The sequence below is a fragment of the Psammomys obesus genome, unplaced genomic scaffold (assembly GCF_907164565.1).
Source record: "Psammomys obesus unplaced genomic scaffold, mPsaObe1.curated_primary_1811, whole genome shotgun sequence".
Taxonomy (NCBI): domain Eukaryota; kingdom Metazoa; phylum Chordata; class Mammalia; order Rodentia; family Muridae; genus Psammomys; species Psammomys obesus.
The window spans coordinates 16,211,476-16,238,360 of record NW_026596057.1 but is presented as its reverse complement, the minus strand read 5'-3'; the positions used below and the strand labels follow the sequence as shown (position 1 = coordinate 16,238,360).

At 44.2% G+C, this 26,885-nt stretch overlaps 1 protein-coding gene across 3 annotated transcripts in view; it reads right to left on the bottom strand.

The window, feature by feature from the left end:
* Npl (N-acetylneuraminate pyruvate lyase) overlaps positions 1–23,953 on the bottom strand; it is a 41,459-nt gene extending 17,506 nt beyond the window's left edge. For 2 of the 3 annotated variants that reach the window (XM_055624360.1, XM_055624361.1), the window contains exons 1-6: positions 23,766–23,831; positions 19,921–20,004; positions 9,316–9,389; positions 7,730–7,817; positions 4,690–4,747; positions 1,355–1,430 (exon numbers count right to left, since the gene is read on the bottom strand). In XM_055624360.1, the coding sequence (XP_055480335.1) occupies positions 1,355–1,430; positions 4,690–4,747; positions 7,730–7,817; positions 9,316–9,389; positions 19,921–19,988 (364 nt within the window). In that variant the 5' untranslated portion in view covers positions 19,989–20,004; positions 23,766–23,831. Of the gene's footprint in view, positions 1–1,354; positions 1,431–4,689; positions 4,748–7,729; positions 7,818–9,315; positions 9,390–19,920; positions 20,005–23,765 lie in introns of all 3 variants that reach the window. The other variant, XM_055624362.1, reaches the window with a different exon arrangement.
* Between the last annotated feature and the right edge of the window lie 2,932 nt (positions 23,954–26,885).

The window sequence follows — 26,885 nt, the reverse complement described above, 5'->3', positions numbered from 1 at the left end:
GGCCAGCTGGATAACTTAGACATTTTCTAAAAAAAATTTAAAAAAGAAAGTTCAGTATATAGCTCAGTTGTAAAGTACAGACCTAGCCATGCTTTAGGCCCTGGGTTCAATCCCTAGTGTTTTAAAGCTTTTTTAAAAAAAGTGTGTGTGTGTGTGTGTGTGTGTGTGTGTGTGTGTGTGTGTGTGTCAGGGATAAGAGTCATGGCTCATGTCATAAACGCTCAACAGAGTTGGCACTTTTTCCTTTTGGACTGATCTGGACAGAGCAGAAGCCTGGCTCTGGTTTACTGAGGAAGTGGAATCCTTTGGTCATCAAGTCAACTGAGGCGCTCCCACAGAGGACAGCGAGCTGGCTTATGCTGTGGATGAGGCCCCAAAAGTGGAAGAGACGATTTTATGTGTCATGCCTTCTCTGCATACTGTGAAAATATGTTCAGCACAGGGAAATACTTTAGATAAGATTATTATGCATAATTCATTTCTCTGCTCAGTTTTCAGAAAAGCTGCTCATTTCAAAATTTGCAAAATAGCACGAAAAGAAAAATATTCATTCTAAATTCCCAATCAATCAGTAAATAAGTTACTTACCTGTATATACGAGTGACTGTTTTCTATCTGCTAACAATTAGTGACATTTCATGACAATTTACGCATTCAGTGATGATTTTCATCCTCTGTACAAACCTCTCCCTCTACCCCGTCCCCCAAATCAGGATATCATATACCCTAGGTGAATAAATAAAAAAAGAAATAAAAAGGAAAAGGAAAGACATGGGTGGCCCTAGGTATGGTAGAGGAAAAGGTTTATTGTAGATACGTGGGAGAGCACAGTTAGAGGCAGACACATCTGGGAGAGTCTAGAGGGGGAGGGGAAAGGAGAGGGTAGAGAGGAGCACCAGGCAGAGCATCCAGAAGGCCAAAGGAATAAAAGGGATGGGTGACTAAAGCCTTTGGGGACTAAAGCGCAGCCCAGCCCCTGGGATGGCGTTCATGGGAGGGCCCTGGGTATATCAGCAATGCCCTGTAGCAGGTAGGAACTGAGGGATGCTGGGAGAAGCAGGCGGCCAGGTCTGCTTTGATAAGTCATATGACTCTGAAACCTCATAACTTATTTCACCAGGAGTGCGCACGTGACCCATACAGAAGCGCTGACCAACTGGGGCTTAGTAGGTGATCAGCCAGATGGGGTGGCAAAATAATCCAAGTGCTTTGATACAGTCTTTGCTATGCATCTTGGAGAAGGAACAGTATTCCACTGCAATGTCATGCCTCTAGTCTATAGGACTTTGCCTTTATGAATTAAGTATACGTATTTTTCAACGAAAGCAAGAGGTGGACCAACTCCCTTCCTCACCTTTGTTCTGTGACTTGAAAAAGAAAGGTGCAATGACAGCAATGCCACCAGCTCCAATTTCTGCTGCATGTTGGGCCTTTACGAGAAAAAAGGGAGCATAACAGAGTAAGTGCTCGTGTCTCATAGATACTACCCACAGACAGACACTAGAGGTCAGCAATAACCTCTTCAAATTTGCCAACTAACTCCCCAACTAGAGAATGGGAAGATTAACCAGTTTAATGAAAACAGCGGTTCTCAGCCTTCCTAATGCTGCCACCCTTTAATACAGTTCCTCATGTTGTGGCCACCCCCAACCATAAAACTGTTCTCATTGCTACTTCGGAACTGTAATTTTGTTACTGTTATGAATCATAATGCAAATATCTGTGTTTTCCGAGGGTCTTAATTGGTCCTTGTGAAAGGTTTGTTGAACCTCCTTGGGAGTTGTGGCCCACAGGTTTAGAACCACTGTATTAAAACCTCATTGCGAGGAACGTCCCAGGTTGCAAAGCAGCGCTGCCTGGTTCAGGTAAGCTGAGTGCTTCATTTTATTTTTGCAAGTACTTTTGCTCACTGAGTCATCTCACTGGCTCCTCTTGGTTTATTCTCACTGATTTAAAAATTAAAAAAAAAAAAGATTTATTTTTATTTCTGTGTTTGTTCAGAGCCATCCAGAGACCAGAAGAGGGTGTCAGATCCCCTGGAGCTGACATTAGAGGCTGACGTAAATCTCCTTGTGGGTGGGTGCTGGGAATCAAACCTGAGTTCTCTAAAGCCAGCACTCTAACCTTTGAGCCTCTTTTGTGATCACCCAGGATATTCTTTGCTTGCTATTTTTTTTTTAAGATTTATTTATTATGTATACAATGTTCTGTCTGCATGTACACCTGCATGCCAGAAGAGGGCACCAGATCTCATTATAGATGGTTGTGAGCCACCATGATTGCTGGGAATTTGAACTCAGGACCTCTGGAAGAGCAGCCAGTGCTCTTAACCTCTGAGCCATCTCTCCAGCTCCTCCCTTTTGCTTTTTGACACAGGGTCTCACTATATAGCCTTGGCTGGCATGGGGCTCCTATGTAGACCAGGCTTGACCTTATAGAGATCCACATGCTTGAGCCTCTGCAGTGGTGGGGTTAAAGTGTGCCACAGCTGGCTTTCTCAGGCTCCCCTAGGCTATTCTCCAACTACAGATCTGCCTGTTTCTGCCTTCTGAAACACAGGGATTCCAGACCTGGGCCACCATTCCTGGCTACTTGTTTGGATTTTAGTCAGTACACACACACACACACACACACACACACACACACCAAAACCAAAACCCTACCACACCACCAAAACCGCTTTGCTAAGACACGAGCATTTCCTTTATAACTGTTAACAGAGAAACTTGCATGTACAATTTCTCTTCCACTGTTCTGCCCACTCAGTGATATTATCTTTCCCATGGGATGGTATAACAGTCATATTTCAAGTTGACATTACAGACTGGGAATGTGGTTGAGAAAGGTTAAGAAGAGAAAGAGTATATATATCACAGATGACACATAACACTATATTGACAGCTTCTTCAATTCCTATAGCAAAAAAAGAAAAAAAAAAAAGGACATTTCCTCTCCTCGGGAATTTATAACACTTTAAAGATTTTATTTTATTTATTTGGATCCTCTGGAAGAGCAGCCAGTGTTCTTAACCACTGAGCCATCTCTCCAGCCCCCTAACATTTTAAGTCTACCTTAGGTAGAGTATCAAGGCAGCTTTGAACTCTGATCCTCCTGCCTTCCCCTCATGCTGTAAGACAGCTGTACTAGGTGACTGCCCTCCAGCTGGAGGGTTAGTGCCCTGGGACAGGGGACAGATCCTGTTCACCCCTGTGTCCAAGCCAGTAGTACAGCACACAACACTACTCAGCATATGCTTGCTGACTGTATCAGGCCATGTCCCATAGCCAGAAAGGAAAAGGGGCTTGTCTGGAGACAGTAACCTGAAAACATCAGCACCTAGCAGACATAATTAACTTTTTACACGAGGATGGGAGATTTCGCTCAATGGAAGAGCACATGTTTAGGTTTAGTCTCCAGCATTAACAATCAAATAAAACCTTCCCACTGGAGTAAATCATACAATTAAAAGAGAAGTTAGGGATATAGTTCAGAGACCAGTGAAGACACTGGGATCAGCGCAGGGTCAGAATGGCTGTGGGTGAACCACTTATTTATTACTCTGGGTAAGAAGAAAGACAACCTTAGCTGACAGGTGAGAAAAGGAGACACCAAAAGGGAGCAGGTGATGGCAACTGTTTAAGGTTCAGTAGGGGCTAAGCAGACACTGATATTGCTGCTTCCCCATTATTGATATTCTAAGAGCTCGTCCCTGTAGCAAAGGATGCCATTCATGATCCTCTCTGTACCAGTTGTGTTCAGCTGTGTCCTTCCCACCTGACATGGCAACATTTCAGTCTTTAAAGATTTATTTTGTACATGAGTATTATTTATGTACATGAGTATTTATGTGGGGCCAGAGAACAACCGTAGGTTTTTTTTTTTTTTTCTTCTTCCGAGACAGGAGTTCTCTCTGTAGCCTTGGCCATTCTGGTCTCACTCTGCAGACCAGACTGGCCTCGAATTCACACAGATGTGCCTGCCTCTGCCTCCCAAGCACTGGGATTAAAGGTGTGCGTCACCACACCTGGCTGTACTTTCTTCTCCTCATCATTTCACCCAGACCCCAGAACTACCACCACCTACTTTTGCTTTTTTTTCTCTTGAAATCAAGTCACACAACATGGTGCAGGTTGGCTTCCAGCTCCCATTCTCCTGCCTCAGCCTCTGGAGAGCGAGGGTTACAGGTGTGCACTGCCATGCCTGGCTCCTGTCTGGCGTTTTGCACTGACATAGCTTAATCGCTAAGCCTAGAGCAAGCCACGTCTCTGCATTCCTGATCCTGGCTGAAGAACGTATCTGCATAGTTTCTACAGTTCTGATGAACAGGGAGCTCATTTCTTAGAGGTTTTGAACTTCTGAAGAACCTCATTCTCTAGAGTAGCTCCATTTCCTATTCCCTTTCTGTCCGGCAGATGGCCTCGACCTTCACTTTGCAGAGAATACGGACACATTGGCTCAAACCTTGCAGACGCAGCTGCATTTACATCCAATCTCAGAGCTCTTGGAGGAAGTTCCTTTGTCCCTTGTCCCCCAGTTGGCATCTCTTTGAAATACTGCCCTTCCATGGCCCCATGACTGTTCTAGCGGTCCCACACTTGATCTCTTCCAGCCAAATATAGGATTGGTATTAATTCTAGCATAAAAATGGAGGTCCCTGCAATGGTCTCATAGGGGGACTCACAGCCATACCAGTTCTTGTGACTCTTTCAAGCTTAGTGCTCCCACGTGAATCACCACTTGGTCCAACCTGCAGAAGACAAGCAACGTGAATCACAGGGAGTTTAGAAGGACACAGAAGGGCTGCACCATCCTGGTTTGCGCTGGCTTAATAGTTAGCTTCCAGACTGAAGAGATGGTTGAATCAACTCCACCATTATTCCTGGGGGCTGCATCATGAAGCAAGAGACTCCATTCACAAAAGTTGTCCTTTGACCTCCATACACATGCCACAACACAAACCCCAATGCTAGTCAGGAATGTATGAAAACAGGTCTGGTGGCACAGGTCTGTAATCCCAGCTACTCAGAAAGCTAAGGGAGGAGGCTCTCAAATTCAAGGCCAACCTGGGGAATTTACTGAAATTATTTGTTTTCAAAACATAACAAAAAGTTAAAAAACTGCATTATATAGAACTCTCAAAGAATTTTTAAGACTATTATTTAAAAAATGAAAAAGTAGGGGCTAGAGAGATGGCTCAGTGGTTAAGAGCACTGGTTGTTCTTCTGGAAGATCCAGGTTCAAATCCTAGCACCCATATGGCAACTCACAACTGTCTGTAACTCCAGTTCCAGGGGATCTAACAACCTCAAACAGATACACATACAGGCAAAACATTAATGCACATGAAATAAAAATTAATAAATTATTTAAAAAATTAAAAAGTAGCTGGGTATGGTGGTGCATGCCTTTAATCCCAGCACTCAGGAGGCAAAGGCAAGTGGATCTCTGAATCTGAGGCCAGCCTGGTCTACAGAGCAAGTTCTAGGAAAGCCAAGGCTACAAAGAAACATAAGAAGCATCTTTAGGATTTGATCCGTAAGCACCTTTACCTACTGAGCCGTTTCCTCTACCCGTAAGCTATTTTATTTATTTATTATTTATTTTATTTTTTTCTAGGATACATTCTCTCTATTATGTAGCTCTGGAAGTCATTATGCAGCCCAGGCTGGCCTCAAACTCCCAGAGATCCATCTGCCTCTGCCTCCCAAGATATCGGATTAAAAGGTGTACCAGCATACCCAGCCCTCCAAAATTGTTTCAAATTGCCTTTTTTTCTCCCAATTCACAAAAAACTCATTTGCTACTGGTGTTGACTACCTGATCAGAAGCACTTGGAAAATTATAAGAGTTCCATATAGAGGCAACACACTTTCTACACACAAGTAACACACTCGGGGACTGGAGAGGTGGCTCAGAGGTTAAGAGCACTGGCTGCTCTTCCAGAGGTCCTGAGTTCAATTCCCAGCAACCACATGGTGGCTCACAACTATCTATAGTGAGAACTGGTGCTTTCTTCTGGCATGCAGGCCCATATGCAGGTAGAATACTGCATAATAAATAAATAAATAAATAAATAAATAAATAAATAAATAAATAAATAAATAAAATATTTTAAAAAGCAACACACTCAAGTGCATGTAGAAAGGAAATTTTTATAAAAAAGCAGAAGTCAGTTCTTTCAGGATCCAAATTTACATAGGTTTTTCTTCAAAACATCTGGAGACAGGACACTTCTATTCAAGAACTTCATATCAAGTAGAAGATATGAGCCAGAAATGTGGGTACATGGGCTGCATCAGGTCACTAGGTCCTGGCTGGCATAAAAGGGAGCTTGTGCTTAGTTTCCAGGACATGCAGGATTCTGAGCTGGTCCACCAAGAGCATAACATCAGGCAGGAGAGATGGCTCAGTGGTTATGAGCATTGGCTTGGTCTCTCAGAAGACCTGGGTTCAATCCCCAGCACTTACATGGCAGCACACAACTGTCTATAATTCCAGGTCTAGGGAATCTGATACCTTCTTCTGGCTTTTGTGGGCACCAAGCACACATGTTGTATATATACATACATGTAGGTATGTATATATAAAACATGCTATGTATACATATACATATATATATATGTATATATATACATACATGTAAAACACACATAAAATAAAATGAATGAATAAAAAGATCTTTAAAAAGAAGTGAGAGAAGAAAAAAAGGAAGAAAAACAGGCAAACTACAGAGGAAAAGAATAATCTTCTGTAGGAAGCAGAAGGCTGACCTTAACTTCCCAAAGCTGAGGCAGCAGGGCCGGGCTTCCTCTTCCCATCCAACAGAGGAAACCTCAGCTACCAGTTTCTGCATTTTTTGACCTCACAGCTTCCCTTCCCTAGCTAGAATCCGCCTTCCCACTGTCACAGAAATGGCCCCCAGGGCTGACTGAAAGAGAAACCTCACATAAAGATAATATAATTATAATCCTGCAGGGGCTAGAAACAAAAAATATTAAACTAAAAGAACATAAGAGCAACATAATGGAGGGAGGAAGGAGAAATGTCTTTGACATTAGTTAGTATGACTGAATCTTAGAAAGCAAGCATGGTGACTCACTTGTGGGTCTTGGTGAGTTTGAGGCCAGCCTGGTCTACGTAGTGAGTTATAGGATAGTCAGGATTATGTAGAGAGACCTTGGTTCGAAAAATCAAAAAAGAAAAAAGAAAAAAAAAAAACAACAACTGATCAAGCAGCACTCCTCCATGGCCTCTGCATCAGTTCCTGCCTCCAGGTTCCTGCTCTGTTTGAACTATTGCCATGACTTCCCCCCAGTGATGTAGTATGATGTGGACGCATAAGCTAAACAAACCCCTTCCCTCCAAACTGCTTATGGTCATGGTGTTTCACCATAGCAATAGAAACCCTAACTAAGACAGAGGAATAACACACACAATGGCAGGTCACTTCCTGCTCTCTTCCTCTTTCAGCCCAAGAACGGGAGACCCAGGGAAGACTGGCCTGACAGGTGGATGAGAGGCAGTTTCTGAATGGGAACAGGTGTGTTTTGTGGTCTGGCTGCTCTTCCACAGAGAAGGGAAGGAAGCTCCTCATGAGCGTGGAGGCTCAAGAGCTCCTGCTCATCTTCCTCCAGCTGGCTAGGAGGTGACAGGGGTGGGACAGTGGGAAGAGCCCTGCTCAGTCTAGATCCAGCCCAAGAACTGCATTTGTTTCTCTGCAGTTACTCACTTGTTCTTCCCTTGTGTCACCCATTCCTCCGCCACCCGGCGACGCTCAGAGACACTGAGGGACAGGCCTTCTCCTGTGGTGCCATTCACTGTTTCAAACAAAGGGGCAGTCAGTGGAGCCAGCCCAGGCCTTCTGCAAGGGTAGGGTCTGCAAGGCCTGCACGACGGGGAAGGGAGCACTGCACAATGAATCAACAGAGACGGAGCAGGGGGCGGGGAAGAGCCACTTGTCCATTTTTATTTCAGACTTGGTCTTTTTTCTACCTTCATCTCATCAAAAATAGTGGGGAGTTCATCTGTGACTTGCGGTTGTAAGTCTCTCCTTGCCATTAGGGACAGATGGAAATTTAAAAAAAAAAAAAAAAAGATTTATTGTTTTTACGTATGTGTGTCTCTGTGGTATGTATGTGCCCAAGAAAGCTAGAGGAGCGTGCTGGATCTCCTGGAGCTGGGGTTGCAGGTGGTTGGGTTGATGTGGGTGCTGGGAATCAAACCCCGGTCCTCTGCAAGAACAGCAAGAATCGTAACCACTTGAACCACCTCTCCAGCCCATTGGTTTTGTTTTGTTTTATGGTATGCCTCTGCCTCCTGAGTGCTGAGGTCAAATGCATGTGGCACAATGCCTGGCCTCCATTTTTTTAAAATTATTTTATTTGCATATGTCTCCATAAATGCCTGTGTGAGGGGTCAGATCCCCTGGATCTGGAATTACAGACAGTTGTAAACTGCCATGTGGGTTCTGGGATTTGAACCCTGCTACTTTGGGAGAGCAGCCAGTGCTCTTAACCACTGAGCCATCTCTCCAGACCTTTTTTTTTTTTTTTAAAGGCAGAGACTTGCATTGTATCCTAGGCTGGCTTTATGATCCTCCTGCCTTACCCTCTTACATGCTGGAACTATTGGTACATGCTACCACATTGGCTTAACTTTTATTTTTTATTATTAAACATTTTATTATTTTAAATTTTATTGTTAATTTCTTTCTTTTTTCTTTTTTGTAATTTTTAAGTTACTGTAAATTTATTTTTTCTCTATTCTTCTTTCTATAATACATTCCGACGAAAGCTTCTCCGGCTTCCACTCTTCCTAGCTCCGCCCTCATCTCTCCTCTCCCCTAGATCCATTGCTCCTCCATTTTCCTTCAGAAAAGAGCAGGTGCAATTTTTTTTCCCCCTGAGACAGGGTTTCTCCTGGCTGTCCTGGAACTCACTCTGTAGACCAGGCTGGTCTCAAACTCAAAGATCCACTCCTCTGGGATTAATGGTGTGTGTCACCATGCTGGGCTAAAATGTTACTTAAGCTGGGTTTGCTGTTTTCTATCCTCTTTTGGTTGCATGACCTCAAGAGTCTCTACAGCATAAAGTTTTATCTCCAAGTGGAGATAAAAACAATGTATTTGTTGGTATACTGCCAAATAAGATACTCTTAAGGAATCTGTAGAACACTCAGAACTTTTAGTTATCCTAGTATAACCCACCATGACCCTTTGACCTCTGACACATGCCCTGTGACCTCCTGATCACGTGAGATCTACTACTTGCTAAGGCCTGAGCTAGACACATACAGAGAACTCTCAAGATGACTTACCAAAAATGTTCTTCACTCCCTGTTCCTTCACCAGGTAATCCACATACTGACCAATTACAGGAAAGTTGATTTCTCTAGAAGACAGAGGAAAGAAGGGAATGATGCATAGTCAGTCTTTTTCAGATGCTTACTCAGCCGATTCCCAGCTCATGAACTGCTCATATTAATTATTAAAAATCTACTGCAGAGATCAGTTGATAGATGGCTTGCCAAATCTGTACAAGTCATAAACTGGTCGTAGTGATGCAGTGTGTGTGTGTGTGTGTGTGTGTGTGACACAACAGGTGTGCAACGGTAACTCTGTTTTCTGTCCATCATGTGGTTCTAGGGATTGAACGAAATCATCAAGTTTAGGAGTGCAGCAAGCACCCTTATGCACTGAGCCATCTCACCGGCCTAGAGTCCTTTCCTTTATTGTCAGGAGAAACTTTATGGAGCCAGCGGAGCATTCCCAGAGGCATTTCTGCCGCTTTAATGTTTGGTCAGTGCCCCAGGACTTTGAGGCGAGCATGCCTCCAAATATTTCCACCATCTCTTCTAAAATTACGACCCGGGACCACAGGGATGGTTCAGCCATTAAGAACACTTGTTGCTTCTGCAGAGGACCCAGGTCTAGTTCTTAGCATCCACGTGGTGGCTCGAAACCATCTGAAACTCTAGCTCCAGAGGATCTGACACTGTTTTGACTTCCTCGGGCAACAGCCATGCACATAGAGTGCATACATACATAACAGGCAAAACACCCATACGTGGGGGCTGGAGAGATGGCTCAGAGGTTAAGAGCATTGGCTGCTCTTCCAGAGGTCCTGAGTTCAATTCCCAGCAACCACATGGTGGCTCACAACCATCTAAAATGAAATCTGGTGCCCTCTTCTGGTGTGCAGGTGTACATGCAAAACACACATTGTATACATAATAAATAAATAAATCTTAAAAAAAAACCCACCCATACGTATAAACTAGAAAATAAACAAATCTTAAAAAAAAAAAAGTATGACCTTAAATGCTCATCAGTGACCTCGTAACTGGATATGCCTAGGACAAAATGTCCAGAATTCCTAGCTCAAATCCCCATGCTTCCTTTGCTGGGAGAGAGCACTGTTTTGGAGATAACTCCCATATTCTCCTCATCTTCATTGTTTGTCTTAGATGAGCTCTCTCAATAAGATGTGAATCCACTATGTCCAATCACAATCATGTAGCTCAGGCTGGCCTATTAGCTGCAGCTGGTCTTGAACTCCTGACCTGCCTACCTCAGCTTCTCAACTGCTGACATGGCAGGCATGGTCTACAGTAATTGGCTGGGAATCTGCATTTTTAACAGGCTCCTTATGTGACCTGCCTGCACTTTTCAGTCTGAAGCACAATGGACTGTGAAGATCTGATGCTTAAGGTGATAAGGGCACTTTCTGTAAAATCATATTAATGTAAAAATTGATAAGTGGGCTCAAAAACTGCCTTTAATCTCAGCACCTGTGAGACAGAGGTAGGTGGATGTTTCTGAGTTCAAGGCCAGTCTGGTCTACATAGTGAGCTACAGGAAATCCAGGGCTGCACAGAGAGACCCTGTCTCAAAAAACAAAAACAAACAAAGAAAAAAGTCAAAAAAGAAGAAAAGAAAAATTAAGGTAGGGAGAATAGATGACGCAGAGTAAAAATTCAAAGGAAAACTGTGGCGTGTCTGGGTTTACTGTTGCAGAACCTCAGTTACGTTGCCAAGAACACAGAGAACTACATGGCTGTCATTTTACGCTTTTAGGTTTAGCCTTATTATCATCATCATTCTTTTCATCTTTACTTATTCTGTCTCTTATACAGCAATAAAAAAAATAATCTAATGTATCTAGAAAACAGACATCAAAGGGTATTTCAACCAAGGGAATAGAAACAAATAGAGGAAAGAAGAAAGGGGCAGATTTTGAGATGAAAGGAAAAGATACTAAGAGCAAAGACTGCACTGTGAGCAGTGACTGCCCACAAGGTGAGGGGAGACATTGGATTACAGTCAGGAAATGGTGTGCCTAGAGGCAGTTTTAAAGCCGTGAGGGGAGGGCTCTTTCTACTGTGGCTCAAGCCCCAACATCACAACACAGCCCTCTCTCTGCCCCAGTCTGTGCTTCACAGAGACCACAGGGAAGTGTCGATGTGGACACTTTTGTCAACTTCATCTTCAGGCCCTCATACTTCCTACGTGATATTTTGTACCTTCACTATTATGCTGAGTAGAGGAGGTTATGTGTGTATTTAACTAAAACATGTCAGGTATGACTAACTTAAGATTTAAGCACATGGGGATTCAGATGAGGGAAGGGTAAATCCCAAGAAGGGAGGCTGGGAAGAAGTCATGGTGCCGGGCTTGGAGAGGGAACTGGGGTAAAATCCTGCCTCCTGTTTCCTCCCACTTGTCTCAAAGCTGCTACCATGTCTGGTTCTGTCCTGGTATGTACTTCTTTCTAGGAAGCTGGCAGTGCCCTTAGGCAGATGAAGCTCAAGTTTCTTCTTCCTCAATGAACATCACTTTTTTTTTTTTTTGGCTCAGTGGGAAGGGGTTCCACCTATACTCACCCCTTTCCTTGCTTCACTCCTTTAAGCTGAACTGGGTGACAATTCTACTTGGGTTTGTGGGAGATGTGTTACCTGTCTTTTTAGGAAAAGGGAAAGCACAGCCTGGAGACGCTTTTAAATGCCTTTAGGAATGGCACCAAGGCTAGAATTTCTAGGGCAGCAGGAGGATCATTTACAAAAAGTTCTCAGCCTATGCCCTTTTGGAACTTCAGCCCAGGTAGAAAAGGGGGCAGCCCTTTAGAACAACTTCTCTTTGACTTTCACAGTGTTAAAGTTTCTTTCACATGGAGAAAGACTTTTGGGCTGGGGACTTAGCTTAGTTGGTGAAGTATTTGCCTTGCAAACATAAGGACCTGAGTCTGATGCATGAAATTGATGCAAAAATATATCAGTGTTGGGTGGCAGTGGACTCCTGAGGCTCACTGGCCAGCCAGCCTAGCCTACTTGTTGAGTTTCAGGCCAGTAAGAAACTCTGTTTCAAAAAATAAGGTGGATGGCATGTGAGGAACAATATTGACGTTGTTTTCTGCCACACACACACATACAATATCATGTATCCTCACAAATGACTGAAAAGCCAGATATCTAACAAGGCTAGGATTTTTTTTTTTAAACAGGGTCTCACTATATAGCCCTGGCTATCCTAGACAGGGACTTTCCAAATAGCCAAGGCGTATTTAGGGTTTCTCTGTGTAGCTCTGGCTGTCTTGGATTCACTTTGTAGACCAGATTGGCCTCAAACTCAGAGATCTGCCTGCCTCTTTCCCTCCCTTCCTCCCTCCCACTATTCTTTTTCTCTCCACTCTTTAGTTTACTATGTTGCCCACTTTGAAACAATCTTCTTGTCCCAGTCTTCTGAGGAGCTGGGCTACACGTCCTTGTAACTGTAGCCATAATACAATGACTTATAGTTTATCCAGCTGTGAAATAGAGCTGCAGGTCCCTGACAGGAGCTGTCAAAATTGAACTGGACTGTGAAAATAAGAAATTGGACTGTGTAGATAAGACACCCATCATGATGATTGGCATCCGATGTTTGCTCGACCTTGCACTAACTTCCTTTCTCTCTTTTATTTGACTGTCACCATTAGTCATCCCTGTGGTATATTCACTGATAAAATGATGTGCCAACTCTATTAGATGTTGAAGGTATAAAGAGAAACAAAATACCTGTTTGGTCCTTGTGTGTTGCCTACTGTCAGTAAATACAGGGCAAATCAACGGGAAGCCTGCTGGAAGATACAGGCATGAAACAAAATGTTATCGCAGACTGGCAAGATGGCTCAGTGGGTAAAGGCACTTGATGCCAAGCCTGACAACCTAAGTTTAATCACTGGGATCCACATGGTGGAGAGATCTGACTCCCGCAGTTCTCTTCTGACCTTCATGTGTGTACTGTGTCCCCACACAGGCATCGAATAAATGAATAAAGAAGTTATCGAACAGTCATTACAAAACAGGTAACTGTGGTGCAAAGTAAAGAGGTCTACACAGAGTACCATGAGGTCATGGGGTCACATAGGAGGGAGCCTCTAGGATTTTTTTTTTTTTGAGACAGGGTTTCTCTGTGTAGCCTTTGTTGCCCTGGACCAGGCAGGCCTCGCTCACAAACATCTGCCTGCCTCTGCCTCCTGAATGCTGGGATTAAAGGCATATCCCAGCACACCTGGTCTAGCATTTTTCTTTTCTTTTCTTTTTTGGAGAATGACAAAGGATGAAGTTAGGGATTTGGAAATGATACGCCATCTTATGATGCTTAGCACACTGAGAGCTTTTGTTAAAAATCCTCAGAATCGGGGACTTTCTGACCTGCTGTGTCTTCTCGTGGGTACAGGGTGGAACACTCTTTGATATTCTCTTACTAGACACTTCTCCAGAGGAACAACTGCTGTCCAGCATCCTCCTGAAACCTTACCTAGAAAGTCGACTGGATGCCAGAGCAAGATAATCTTTCTAGAGAAGCACTTACAAACCACTATCTGCTCTGGGCTCACTTATCTTCCTTCTAGAAGTGTCTGCAGCCTTCCCCCACGAGCTAAGAGGGTACTTAAACTTAAACTACCACGTCATCCTTTATTTATGTATTTATTTATTTATTCATTTATTTAAAGACTACAGTGTGAGTTTATGCCACAATTCCTTTTTATAGGCAAAGCATAAACAAGTCACATCAATACAAAAAGTTCCTAGAACTGCCAAACTTGTTTTCTAAAACTACTTCCCTGTAGCAGATATGGTCCCAGGTCACACAAGCAAGTTTTAAGGAACTTGGTGAAACATCCTCTTATCTCTGTCTCACAGTGAAGGCCAGGATGAAAACACGTTTTTCTAGGAATACTCAGTAACAGAGCAGCTTGACAAACATGCAGCTCTCCACAGGCCTCCCTTTTTTCGTATTTTAAAAGATCATAGCGTAAGAGCTATGGCGCAGAAGATTGCACCTGTCTTAGGTTGCCTCTCTTGAAAGATATATTCTTACCCATTATTGGTACATGAATTCCATCATTCATGCCCTGTCTTGGTCTGAAAATTCCTCAGAGAGCTCTGATCCATTTTTGACCACCAATCTCTGCTAGGGTAGACACTGGAGTTTAATCTTATGCAGATCTGCTTTAACATTCCAGAAGGCCTTGATGAAGGTTTTACATATCACTGGTAGGAAACATGCTCCTAATAAGAGTAATAACCCAGGTCCTATCATACTCTACAAAAGTGAAGTGAAAAGATGACCATGAGGGCCATAATACCTGCAATTATTAACCCAACCATTCTTTTAGGTCTGCTTCTAGCACTTGTAATCTCTTATCAGAATACCAAGCCTGAGAAACATTCATAAACCAGAACCTGTTATCCATTTGAAAGCTTAGAAATACAGTTTGTTAGTTTACATTGATGGGAAGGAACATTAAAGTTTGAATCTTGCATAAAAATGTTAACATTTCTGAACGACAAAGCATAAGGAGGATTTAAACAGGCAGTTACAGGGCTAATAGTTAATTCTGCTACAAAGCCTCTGTGGTCATAAAAATTGGATTCTACAAATAGCAAGGTGTTTTGTCTGTCTGTTTTGAATATATAAGTTTATCATGTTCTATATGTTTTGGTTATAGATTATTCACCATTTTGTAGTTTAAAATCTGTAACATAAACTTAAACTTAAAACCTTGGGACATAACTTATATCCTAGAATTTGGAAAACTAAAATATGTTCATGTAACAATTGATACTTTTTCAGGATTTATCATGGCAACTCTCTTAACAGGAGAAGCCACCAAACATGTTATAAGTCATTGCTTAAAATGTTTTGCTACAATTGGTATTCCTTCCATTATAAAGTTTGATAATGGTTCGGGAGATACAAGTCAAGCTTTTCAGAGTTTTTGTGCTCAAATGAATGTAAGTCATAAAACGGGTATTCCATATAATCCTCAAGGCCAAGGAATTGTTGAGCGTGCCCATGTATCTCTTAAGAACCAATTGCAAAAAATAAAAGAGGGGGAGTTATAACCCCACACATCACAGAATTATCTTAATTATGCTCTCTTTACTTTGCATTTTTTGAATGTGGATCTACAAGGCTGTTCTGTGGCTGTTTGATTGTGACACCGTAACACCAAAAATAATTCTGTCCAAGTGAAATGGAAATATCTGAATACTGGATTATGGCAGGGCCCTGACCCTGTATTATTGTGGGGAAGAGGCCATGCCTTCCCTTTAAGTGTCATGTTGTGTATGGTCGCTGAGCCCAGGCCTGGCAAATAAGTGTTCTATGCTCTTCTCCCATCTGTTGCTGGTGTATTTCAGGAGATGGGAAGATGAACTCTTCAGAGGGAGAGGAGAAAATTCCCTTCAACCCTGCAAATGCTCCAAGGTATTGAGCCTGGAAAGAAAGGCCGTGATGCTGTTTGAGGAAACAAACCGAAGAAGCAGAAATAAAAGGTAGACTGTGCAGGACTTCCTAGGCTGGCTCGGGAAGTTTGGCTTTTATCTTCAGGTTAATTCACCTCAGAATTTAAAGGACCACTGTTCAGGGTCAAGTTCTGCCTAGTGCTGTGGTACTGGAATAACTGGTTTAAGGCCCACACAGCAAGAAGCAAGGTTTTGAGAGAGGAGAGTCAACAGACTCCAGTGGAGGAGAGTGACCTGCCAGGTTTATTTTCTAGGATGCTCATTAAACTTCAGGCTGGGGAAAAGTTTCAGGCCAGCCAGGAATAAATAGACCATCTCTTATCTATGCATATATATGTATATATATATATACACTTTATATATATATATAAAGTCTCTCTATATCTTGCTATCTATTTATCTATCTATAGACAGCGTCTGTATGCAGTCACTTGAAATTATGGAAGCTTTTCTATTGTAAGTCAGGTGAGAATCACTGTCCAATTCCATATCACCTAGACGAATTTCCACATATTAGAATCCATGTGCCCTTTCTTTCCATCTAATGTTTTGGAAACATGTCAAAAGGGCAGATTTTTTTTTAAAGATTTATTTATTTTATGTATATGGGTGTTCTATCTGCATTTACACCTGCCAGAAGAGAGAATCTGTTCACATTATAAATGGTTGTGAGCTATCATGTGGTTGCTGGGAATTGAGCTCAGGACCTTTGGAAGGGCAGATAGTGCTCTTAGCCACTGAGGCATCTCTCCAGTCCCAAAAAGGGCAGATTTTACTGTGGCTAAATAGGTTAATGTCCACTAGTTCTTGGGTGTTCTAAACTTTTTGTATATAAACAAGTGGTCTTGTTTGCTTTAATTTCTTTTAGATTTATTTATTTAACATGTCCGGGTGTTTTGCATAAATATAAGTCTGGGCACCATGTGCATTCCTGGTGCCCAAAAAGGCCAGAGGAGGGCATCAGATGCTGGGACTGGAGTTAACGGACAGTCATAAGAAGCCATATGGATGCTAGGAATTTGACCCAGGTTCTCTGGAAGAGCAGCCATGCCTCAGCCACCATAAGAGTATTTTGATGGAGCAAGCCTTGAGAGAAAAAGGGAGTTAACACACCTCAGGCTGTCCCTGCACTCACCAAGTAATTAAGGGAGGCCTTCAACTGAATCTTTCACCTCTCCCTCCCAAGTGCTGAGTCTGCAGATGTGCACAAACACTCCTGGCTCCAGAGACCTGTTAATTATCTCCAGTACCTTGGGTTTGTGCTTCCAGATAACAGTAGAATAGGGAAGAACACTCAGCGTGTCCCAGATGAAAAGCGAGGCTATTTGGAGGAGCCACTCCAGAGGTTAATGGAGCAAGAAGCAGATGGAATGTGCTGAGCTGTGTTACAGACAGGATTTTACTCTGTAGCAGGAAGTAAAGCCAGCCTGCTCATGCAGTCACATGTCTCTGGCTTATTTACCCAACATGTAGCTGATGCATTGAGAAATAGCTGATTTTAGCCTTTCCCAGAAGTTCTGGAAAGGGAGAAGTAACAGAAAAAAAAAATACTATGAGCCAGCAGAGTGATCTAAATAATACTTCAGCAAGTTAGATCCAGGACAGACAGATATTTTTTCGTACATCTTAGAAGTCTTGGGCTTCAGATAGCTGAGGGAGCTGTGATGTGGCCACCTTTGAATGAGCCTAAAGAAAGGCCTTTTTGTTTCTTTGATTTTGGAGACGGGGTTTCTTTGTGTAGCCGTGGCTATCCTGAACTCACTTTGTAGACCAGGCTGACCTTGAACTCACAGAGACCCACTTGCCTCTGACTCCCAGAGTGCTGGGATTATAGGAATGTGCCACCAGGCCTGGAAAAAAAGGCCTTTTAAGAAGTATTAGCCAGGTAGTGGTGGTGCATGCCTTTAGTTTCAGCAATCGGCAGGCAGAGGCAGGGGGATCTCTTGAGTCTGAGGCCAGCCTGCTCTACAGAGTGAGTTCCAGGACAGCTAGAGCTACACAGAGAAACCCTGTCTTGAAAAACAAAACAAAACAAAACAAACCACGAGTATTATCGGCCCATCTTCCTCGTATCCTCATCCCTTGCCACAGTGACAATTCAAACCTGTTGTCCTAAGTGCAATGACCAAGTGCCGTTGCAAGGATCATCCTATTTAATGTTCATCTGTCTGCAATGTAGGTATAGTGAAAAGAATTTTTTTTTTTTCTGACAGGAGGAAGAAGCTTAAAGAAGGCAGAATTCACCTCCAATGGGTCCATAACACTCAGATTCGGGGAGTACCCGCCCCCTGGTGTCTGGTGACCAAGGAGAAGTTTCATACAGTACATAATCACGTATGACGAGTGGCCATTATCTGATCATGGAAGCAAAGGGGCTGCCACAGCCTGCCTCTGGAAGTCAGGAGTGAGGGAAGGTTCACTCAGCAATCATTAGCTGTTACCTCTGCTGCCTTCCCTCCTTCCTCTGGCCTCACCTCCCAACATTTAATCAATTTCTAAATGAGACTAGAAAAACGCCTGATGAGTCCACCTTGCTGATGTCTTCCCCTTTCTCATGGAGTAGTGTACTTCCAAAACACTGGTCTTCGATAGTTGTATGGAACTTGACACAAACTAGAGTCGTTTGGGAAGAAGGACTTAAAAAAAAAAAAAGCTCCATAAGATTTGCGTATAACAAAGCTGGGCCTTTAATCCCAGCACTTGGGAGGCAGAGGTAGTCGATGAGTTCAAGGACAGCGTGGTCTACATAGGGGGTTCCAGGAAAGCCAGGGCTACATAGTGAGACCCTGTCTCAAAAAACAAAATCAAAAAACAAACAAAATTCAAAAGATTTGCCTATAGGTAAGGCTGTACCTGTACCGCAGTTTCATAATTACTGATTGATGTGGGAGGGCCCAGCCCATTGTGGGTGGGGCCGTCCCCTGGGCGGGTGGTCCTGGGGTGCTATATGAAAGCAGGCTGAGCAGGCCAGGGGGAAGTAAGGCAGTAAACAGCACTCTTCCATGGCCTCTGCATCGGCTCCTTGTTTGAGTTTCTGCCCTGACTGCCTTTGATAATAAACTGTGATGTGAAGTATAAGCCAAATAAAGTCTTTCCTCCTCAGCTTGCTTTTGCTCATGGTTTCATCACAGCAATAGAAATCCTAAGGCAAGCTGGGCAGCGGTGGTGGTGATGCATGCCTTTAATCCCAACCCTCAGGGAGGCAGAGGCAGGCAGATCTCTGTGAGTTCAAGGCCAGCTTGCTCTACAGAGTGAGTTCCAGGACAGCCAGGGCTAAAACAGAGAAACCCTGTCTTGAAAAACCAAAACCAGAGAGAGAGAGAAAGATACAGAGAAACAGAGAGAGAGAGAGAGAGAGAGAGAGAGAGAGAGATCCTAAGACAAGTTTATGAACAGCCTGCTTTGTTTTCTTTGTGGTTGTGTGTGTTGAGATGTCTGTAATGTGATCTGGACGTGTTTCTGAGTATACATGTGTATGGGTACATGTTTACATGCGCATACAAATATATGAAGGCTGGAAGCTAACTTCATGTGTCTTCCTCAACTGCTCTTCTCCTTATTACTGGTATTTTTTGAGGCACTGTCTGAACTGAACCTGAAGCTCGCTGATTTGGACAGACTGGCTTGTCAGCAAGCTCCCCAGGTCCTCCTGTCTCTACCTCTGCAATACTGAGATTATCTGATGTTTACGAGGATGTTGGTGAGCCTGCACCTGGTCTTCATGTTTGGCAGCAAGCATGGTCGCAGCTAAGCCACCTCTTTAGCACTGTCCCTCCAGTTTTTCGTTGTGAGTTCCACGGATCAAACCCAAGCACTGACTCTACAATGAGCCACACTGCCAGCTACTCAGTGATATCCAAAGTGACAGGATTCCCGAGAGAGACCAGGACAATACTCATGCTAAGATGGGAGTCTCCTCTAATTCCACTGGCCCTTTCTGGGCTTAAAGGCATTGGGAGAATTTCCTTCCCTCTTCCTTTTTTTCACCAGGATGATGACCAGCCCTTTCCTGACTTAGGGGGACAGGCGCAATGTAGAAGCCACCCCAGACGGAGCTGCAGTGACTCCTGGAGCTTCTGACCTTCTCGGTGAATGGGAACAGGTCCCTCTCTGGCCCCCAGTGATAATTACCCATTCTCAGTCATTGGAGTGATGGTGGCAGCAACGAGACCCCGGAGTTTCTTCTTAGGGAAGGCCATCGAGCTGCTGGAAAGTCTGGAAAATACACAGTGGCAATTGCTCTCTTTCTTCAAGGAATGTCAATTAATGACCAAACTCCCAGGCCAAAGTTCATTCCCGGTTTAGAATTGTAAAATACTTTAGAATTGTAAAATATACTTATAACATAGAAGGACCCAGAGCAAGTAGAAGAATGTAAAAATTTAGAGCTGAATTACATTGGTGGGGAAACTTTAAGACAAAGAGAGGGTGGGCCTGGGGAAAATACTGTCTGGAAGGCCTTCCATTTTAGCTATGTAGAGAGCTGGGGAAAGCCCAGACCTCAGGAATAGGAGTGAAAACCAGGAGACCCAGGATCCGAGCTGTAACTTCACTCAGGGGCCTCAAATGTATGAGGCTGCTATTACTTAAAAGGAAGATAGTCAGAAAGAAGGCTTTCTTTAACTCTTTATTTCCTTTTATATGCATTGGCATGCTGCTGCTTGCCTGTCTGAGTGAGACTGCCACTGTAACCGGAGTTACAGACAGTTGTGAGCTGCCATGTGGGTGCTGGGAATTGGACCCCTGTCTTCTGGCAGAGCAGCCAGTGAGTGCTCTCAACCGCTGGGCCATCTCTCCAGCCCCAGCATTCCTTTCTCTGTTCATATCTTAAGCTGGAGTCCCAACCAAAACCCAGCACTTAAGTGCTATCATTCAACTAACCGAGTACCCTCTGATAGTCTACATTTCATTTATTTATTTGTTTTGCAGCTTCTCTAGGCTTTTCTCTTTGTCCCACTTCTTTTTAACATTTACTCATTGTGTATGTGCCTATGTGTATGAGCGCACACATTCTACAGCACACGTGCAGAGGTCGGAGGTCACCTTGTGGACATCAGTTCTTTTCTTTCGCCATGTGGATTCTGGGAATCAGGTTGTCAGGGTTGGCAGCAAGCTCCTGAGCCTTTTGCTTCTGTGAGGCTGGGTCTCTGTGAGCCCCACTGCCCTCCTTTCGCTATGTAGTGGAGGGTAGTCTTGAACTCCTGCTCTTTCTGTCTCTCTGAGATTACAAGCTCTCCTTGTAAACTGAACATTAAAGGCACATGCTACCACACAGTTAAATTATTTTTTTTCCCTGTGGTTCAGGACAGAACCCAGGTTTTTGTGCATGACAGGCACTTAACCAACTAAGCTACAACCCCAGCTAACGTCTGGTTTTCCACTCATTCAGACTGTCCTGATGGCGACTTCCCTGATAGATACCCAAGTGTGGGAGCAGGCAATCCCGTTTCATTCGTTCGTTTGGGACCGATGGACCTTTCCATCAGGCAGAATGAACCTGCCCATATGAAGGTAGAAGACCCAAGAGAGGAAATGGGCATCCTGGGAAGAGCCTGGATTCAGCAGGCAGGTCAAAATGCCTGGCGCATATCTCCACTTGGCACTCCTACAGCGATCTTAAGATACCCAACGTGAACTGACATGTTAGCCTCCCTCTCAAGTTCTTTTTTTTCAAGAAAGATGATAGAGGATAGAGGGTGGCCCTGGAGCCAGGCTGCACAACCATTTAGCGCTCTACGCTTCTTTATCTCTCTGTAATGAGGACAGTAGCAACCTCATTTCCTGGGGTGAAATGAGTTGGCACAGCATGCTTCGCGGCTGCGCCAGGCACACGTATGCAGGCAACACCTGCTCAGTGCTCTCCATGAAGTCCTGTCTGTGGGAGTAGCCCTTTGTGCTGCTGTCTCCACCACAACACTCAGCACTTTTGCTTACTGAGACCCTGAGTCATCTAAACTCTGCTATCTTCCTACCTGGGACTTCTTCCTTCCCCTCTCATGACTTACCCCGTGCTGCCTTTTATCTGGATTAGTGGTCACTGACCCAGGTCCAAGAGGACCTTCACGATATAGGAAGGTTAAAGTGATAAGAAAGCTGAGGGCTTGAGCCAGTTAGCACTGAGCATCCTGGACCAAACGGTCTAATCTGGCTCCGAAGGCTTCCATGCTCTCGTGCTTCCGGCGGCATTGATTTCTTATTTAATAACGACATTCTTTAAATTCTGTTTGGCAGTCTTACTGGAGGCTATTAAATGAATTACTACTTCCATGCAGTCTGTGTATTTAAAAACAATAAGGGCTGGGATCATGGTGAAGCCTCCAGAACAGCCACATTTCTAAGCTTGTCTCTGTCCTATTCAGACGATGTCATCTTCCTGGCCTTCCTGGAAGGTTTCTTCATGCCTGCAGTGAAACCTACCGTTCAAACCCATTCCTGTGGCTGCCGCCTGCCTTTCCCTGTGGCTTGTCTTTGCTCCACAGCATCTGTCTCCCACTTCAATCCCTTCAGTGTAGTCCATTTTTCAAACTCACTGTAAGAGTCAAGGAATTAGCCAGGTGCTTTTAAGCCCAGCACTCAGGGAGGCAGAGGCAGGTGGATCGCTGTGAGTCTGAGGCCAGCCTGGTTTACAAAGTGAGACCAGGACAGCCAAGGCTACATAGAGAAACCTGCCTTGAAAAAAACAAAACAAAACAAAACAAAACAAAACAAAGCAAAACAAAGAGTCAAGGAATTGTTGTGCATCTAAGGACCAGCATCTGGGAAGTGGCAAGAAGGACGGTCAGGAGTTCAAACCCATCTATGGCTACTTAGTGAGTGGAAACCAGCCTGGGTTGCATAAGGCTCAGTTTCAGGGATGTCAAATCACAACAAAACAACAAAATCAGAGGATTCAGCTGGGCATGGTGACACACACCTTTGATCCCAACACTTGGGAGGCAGAGGCAGGCAAATCTGTGAATTCAAGGCTAGCCTGGTCTTCTTATAGAGTTTCAGGACAGCCAGGGCTACATAATAGAGAGACCTAGTCTTCAAAAAGAAAAGAAAAGAAATGAAATGAAAGAAAGAAAGAAAGAGAACATAGGATTTCTTGATCCTCCAAACTGAAAATTATTCAACTTCAGATTTTCTCCTGAACCGCTGTTTTTCATCAAAAACCTCAGAATTATAAGCAGGGTATAAGTCAATGCCTGTCCAAGACTGCAAGCCGCCTGGAGGCAGGAGCTGCAGGAGCTGCAGAATCTGCGGCCAGCTTGAGATATAGGAGTCCTGTGTCTTAGGAACACAAAACACAAGCAGGGTGTCGTGGCATGTGCCTTTAATCCAGCACGTGGGAGGCACATGCAAGCAGATCTCTGAGTGTTCCAGGCCAGCCCGGTCTACATAGAAAGTTCTAGGACAACCAGGGCTACATAGAGAGAGATTCAGTCTCAATGACCCCCTCACAACACAACAAAACAAAAATAGTAAGTTTCAAGAGCGAATAATCAATTTTTGATACAAAATTTAAGATCAACTTGGGAAGTGTTACGCTTTGGAATCCTTCATAGTTTGAATTAAGAGCAAATGCTCACAAGATGGATCACAAGGTTCTCACGCCCTTAAAGTGAATTTGGAAAAGTTCTAGCTGAGCCGCTGGGGAGGGAGTAGTACCCTGGAAACCCCGCACCGAAGTCCGGCTTTAAAAGCACCAAGTCTAAGAAGGGAGTTGGGTATGTGATGTACTTCTGCACGAGGAGAATGACTTGAGAAATACTTGGCCACACTAGAAATGCGGATATTGAAAAACACAAAACCAGAGGCCGAAATACAAGCAACCTCTCCTAAAGTAAGAGATAGGTGTATCGGAGTCAATGGCTCACCTCCCTTCTGCTCAAAGGCTAAGGGACCGATTCAGACAAGGGTCTGCAAAGTGTCACTAGCCCCAGGCGGTAGGGTCGCCCTTACAGTAAGGCCCCTAGCTCCCCTGCCCAGCGTACCTGCCTTCGATCCTCCAGTCAGCGCCCCTCTCGCCTTGGCCACCGGGTGGTTCCTGTGCTCCGGGGACCCGGTCTTCACGGAGCCGCGCTCTGTCTCTCAGGGGCTGAGGAATCACGTGCGGTCGCGCGGGGAGTCTGGGGGTTGTAGTTCCACGTCTGGCCCCGGGGCGGTGTTCCAAGGGCTGGAATCCCCGAGACTGTGCACTAGTTGCTCCTCCCTGGGTGTGGCCTGAGCCTGTTCTCGAAAAGGCTGGGGCTCCTGCGCCTCTTGGGAGTCCTGGAGTCCTTCCAGTCCAGGTCCTGCAAGAGCGAGTCTTAGAGAGCGAGTCTTAGTTGCACTGGATGTGAGACTGGAGATTTTGTGTCACAGGCGGTTGGAGCACCGTGGCTGCCCAGCGGGTGCTTGGCTCTATCCATGCTGACGCTGCTGCTCGAGCCTTGCTCTTCATAGAGAGAGAGAGAGAGAGAGAGAGAGAGAGAGAGAGAGAGAGAGAGAGAGAAGGCTGCTGGTGGTTGTGTTCGCTTTGAATCCCAGCACTGGGAGACCAAGGCAGACGGATCTCTGAGTTGAAGGCCAGAGTGTTTGGTCTACAAGTGTTTGGAACAGCTGCCTTGAAAAACCAAAACACAACACCAAACAAACAGAAAAAGGAGCTGGGGACGTGATTGGTTCAGTGATTAAAAGGGCTTTCTGGTCTTGCAGAAGGGGGGGGGGGGCACAGTTTAGTTCCTCAGCATCCATATGGTGGTGTCTCACACCTGGCTGTAACTTCAGTTTTAGGAAATGCAATGCCTCCTTGCACACACTCAGACACGAACAAACTATATATATGTATAAAAATGTGTATATGTGTGTGTGTGTGTATGTATATGTATATGCTGTAAACACAGACGGGCGCTTTTTTGCCCTGTTCTGGAGAATAATGGAAAGGCTTTTTGAAAGGCGTTTTTAACCAAAACACCTCTACATTTCTACTTTCGGGAACATCAAGACTTTTTTTTTTTAGAGTTTCTGGAATCCGAATTTGCCCTCGAACTCTGTCTAGGATGGGTTTACACTCTTTATCCCTCTGCCTACACAGCGCTACTGCTGGGATTCCCATGTGGGATCAAATGCAGGGCTTCACGCATGCTGGGGCACCAACGACTGAGGGAGCTACATTGTCCCGCCGGTGCCTGGCTCTTCAAGTTTTTCTACTACCAGCCTCTTTGCTTAGAAACCAAGAACACAACGTAAACAAGTCCACAGCTCTCTCTTGGTGGTGTGAACCGACCTCAATTTTTCATGAAAGGCCATGGCTGATGCTTTTTGTTTTATTTAGGGAAAATATGTTTTCCAAACATCTTTCTATCTGCAAAGTGATTTTTGACTCTGTTGTAGTTCTTTGGATGCATGGGGCTCCAGAGATTATAATCAATAATCAAGTTGTCTGTCAAGTGCTTTCTTTGCTTGCACCATTCCAGCTATTTAACATTTAATTTATAAAGCAAACCCGTGTTGGGGCTGGAGAGATGGCTCAGCAGTTAAGAGTGCTGAGTGCTCTTCCAGAGGACCTGGGTTCAATTCCCCGCACCCACATGACAGCTCACAACTGTCTGTAACTCCAAGATCTGACACCTTTACACAGAAATAAATGTAGGCAAGACATCAATACACATATAATAAAAATAAATAAATTATATAAAAACCCAATTTTGTGTGTACTTAAAAAGGAACTTTAAAAAAACCGATTTATTTATTTCAATTGTATGATTGTTTTATTTGTCTGCCTGTCTGTCTATCTGTCTGTGCAGCCCGGTACCCAAGGAGGTCAGAAGAGGGTACCAGATATTCTGGAACTAGAGTTACAGATGATTGTTAGCTACCCGGTGGGTGCTGGGACTTGAACCCAGGTCCTCAGATAGGGCAACCAGTCCTTTCTCCAACAACAGAGCCATTTCTTCAGGCCCTGTGCATACTTATTGTTTTTTTTTTTTTTTAGACAATATCACATTTATGTAGCTCTGGCTGGAATTAAAGCTCTCTGTGTGTTTTTAAATAATTTATATACTATTGACAAAGAAGAATCTTTCCATTTTTATGGCTCAGAAACTGAGGCCGAAAGAGCTTGATTAACGCCAAATGTTACAGAAGGTGTCGAGGAGTTGAGTTGTAATTTAACTTCATTGGCCTGGAAGTCTTTAGCCTCTTGTTCTCTCCCACTGAAGTTCTGAGTGTCAAACCTAAGGCTTTGGTCTCGGTAAGCGTTTCTATTGCTGTGACAAAACACTGTGACTGAAAAGCCAGCTGGAAGAAAGGGTTTCTACACTGTTCATCACTGAAGGAAGTCAGGACAGGAACTCAAGCAGGACAGAATCCTCGAGGTAGGCGCTGAGACAAATGACATGGAGGGGTACCACTTACTGGCTTGCTCCCCATGGCTTGCTCGACCTGCTTTCTTATAGAACCCAGGACCACCAGTTCAGGGATGGCATCACCCACAGTGCACTGGGCCAGCCCACATCTATCACTAATTAAGAAAATGTCCCACAGTAGGATCTCAGGGAGGCATTTCCTCAATTAAGGTCCCCTCCTTTCAGATAACTCTGGTTTGTGTATCAAGTTGACACAAGGTGAGAGCTCATCCTTGTATATTAACAGCCTTAAAAAAAAACCCAAACAAACAAACAAACAAACAGGATCTCACTGTGTAGCTCTGGCTAGCCTAGGACTTGCCTTGTAGAACATTTTGTTGAACTTGTACAGATCCATTGCCTCTGTCTCCTGAGTCCTGGGATGAAGGGTGCCACAGCTGCCTGTTTTATTTTTTTGAGAGAGTGATATATGTCCTAGGTCGCCTCTGTCAGAGGCATACCTGTAGAACTCAGGACTTTGTACGTGCTAGGCAAGCACTTTACTTGATGGCTCAGCTGACACAGGCACTTGACTTTAAGCCTGACAAGCTAAGTTCAGTCCCCAGGACCTACGTGGTGGAAGAAGAAAACTGACACCCACAATTTGTTCTTTGGCCTCTGCATGTTCACAGTGATCTGTGTGATGTGAATGGGCGCACACACACACACACACACGCTTACACACACACACACACACACACACACACACACACACACACACACACA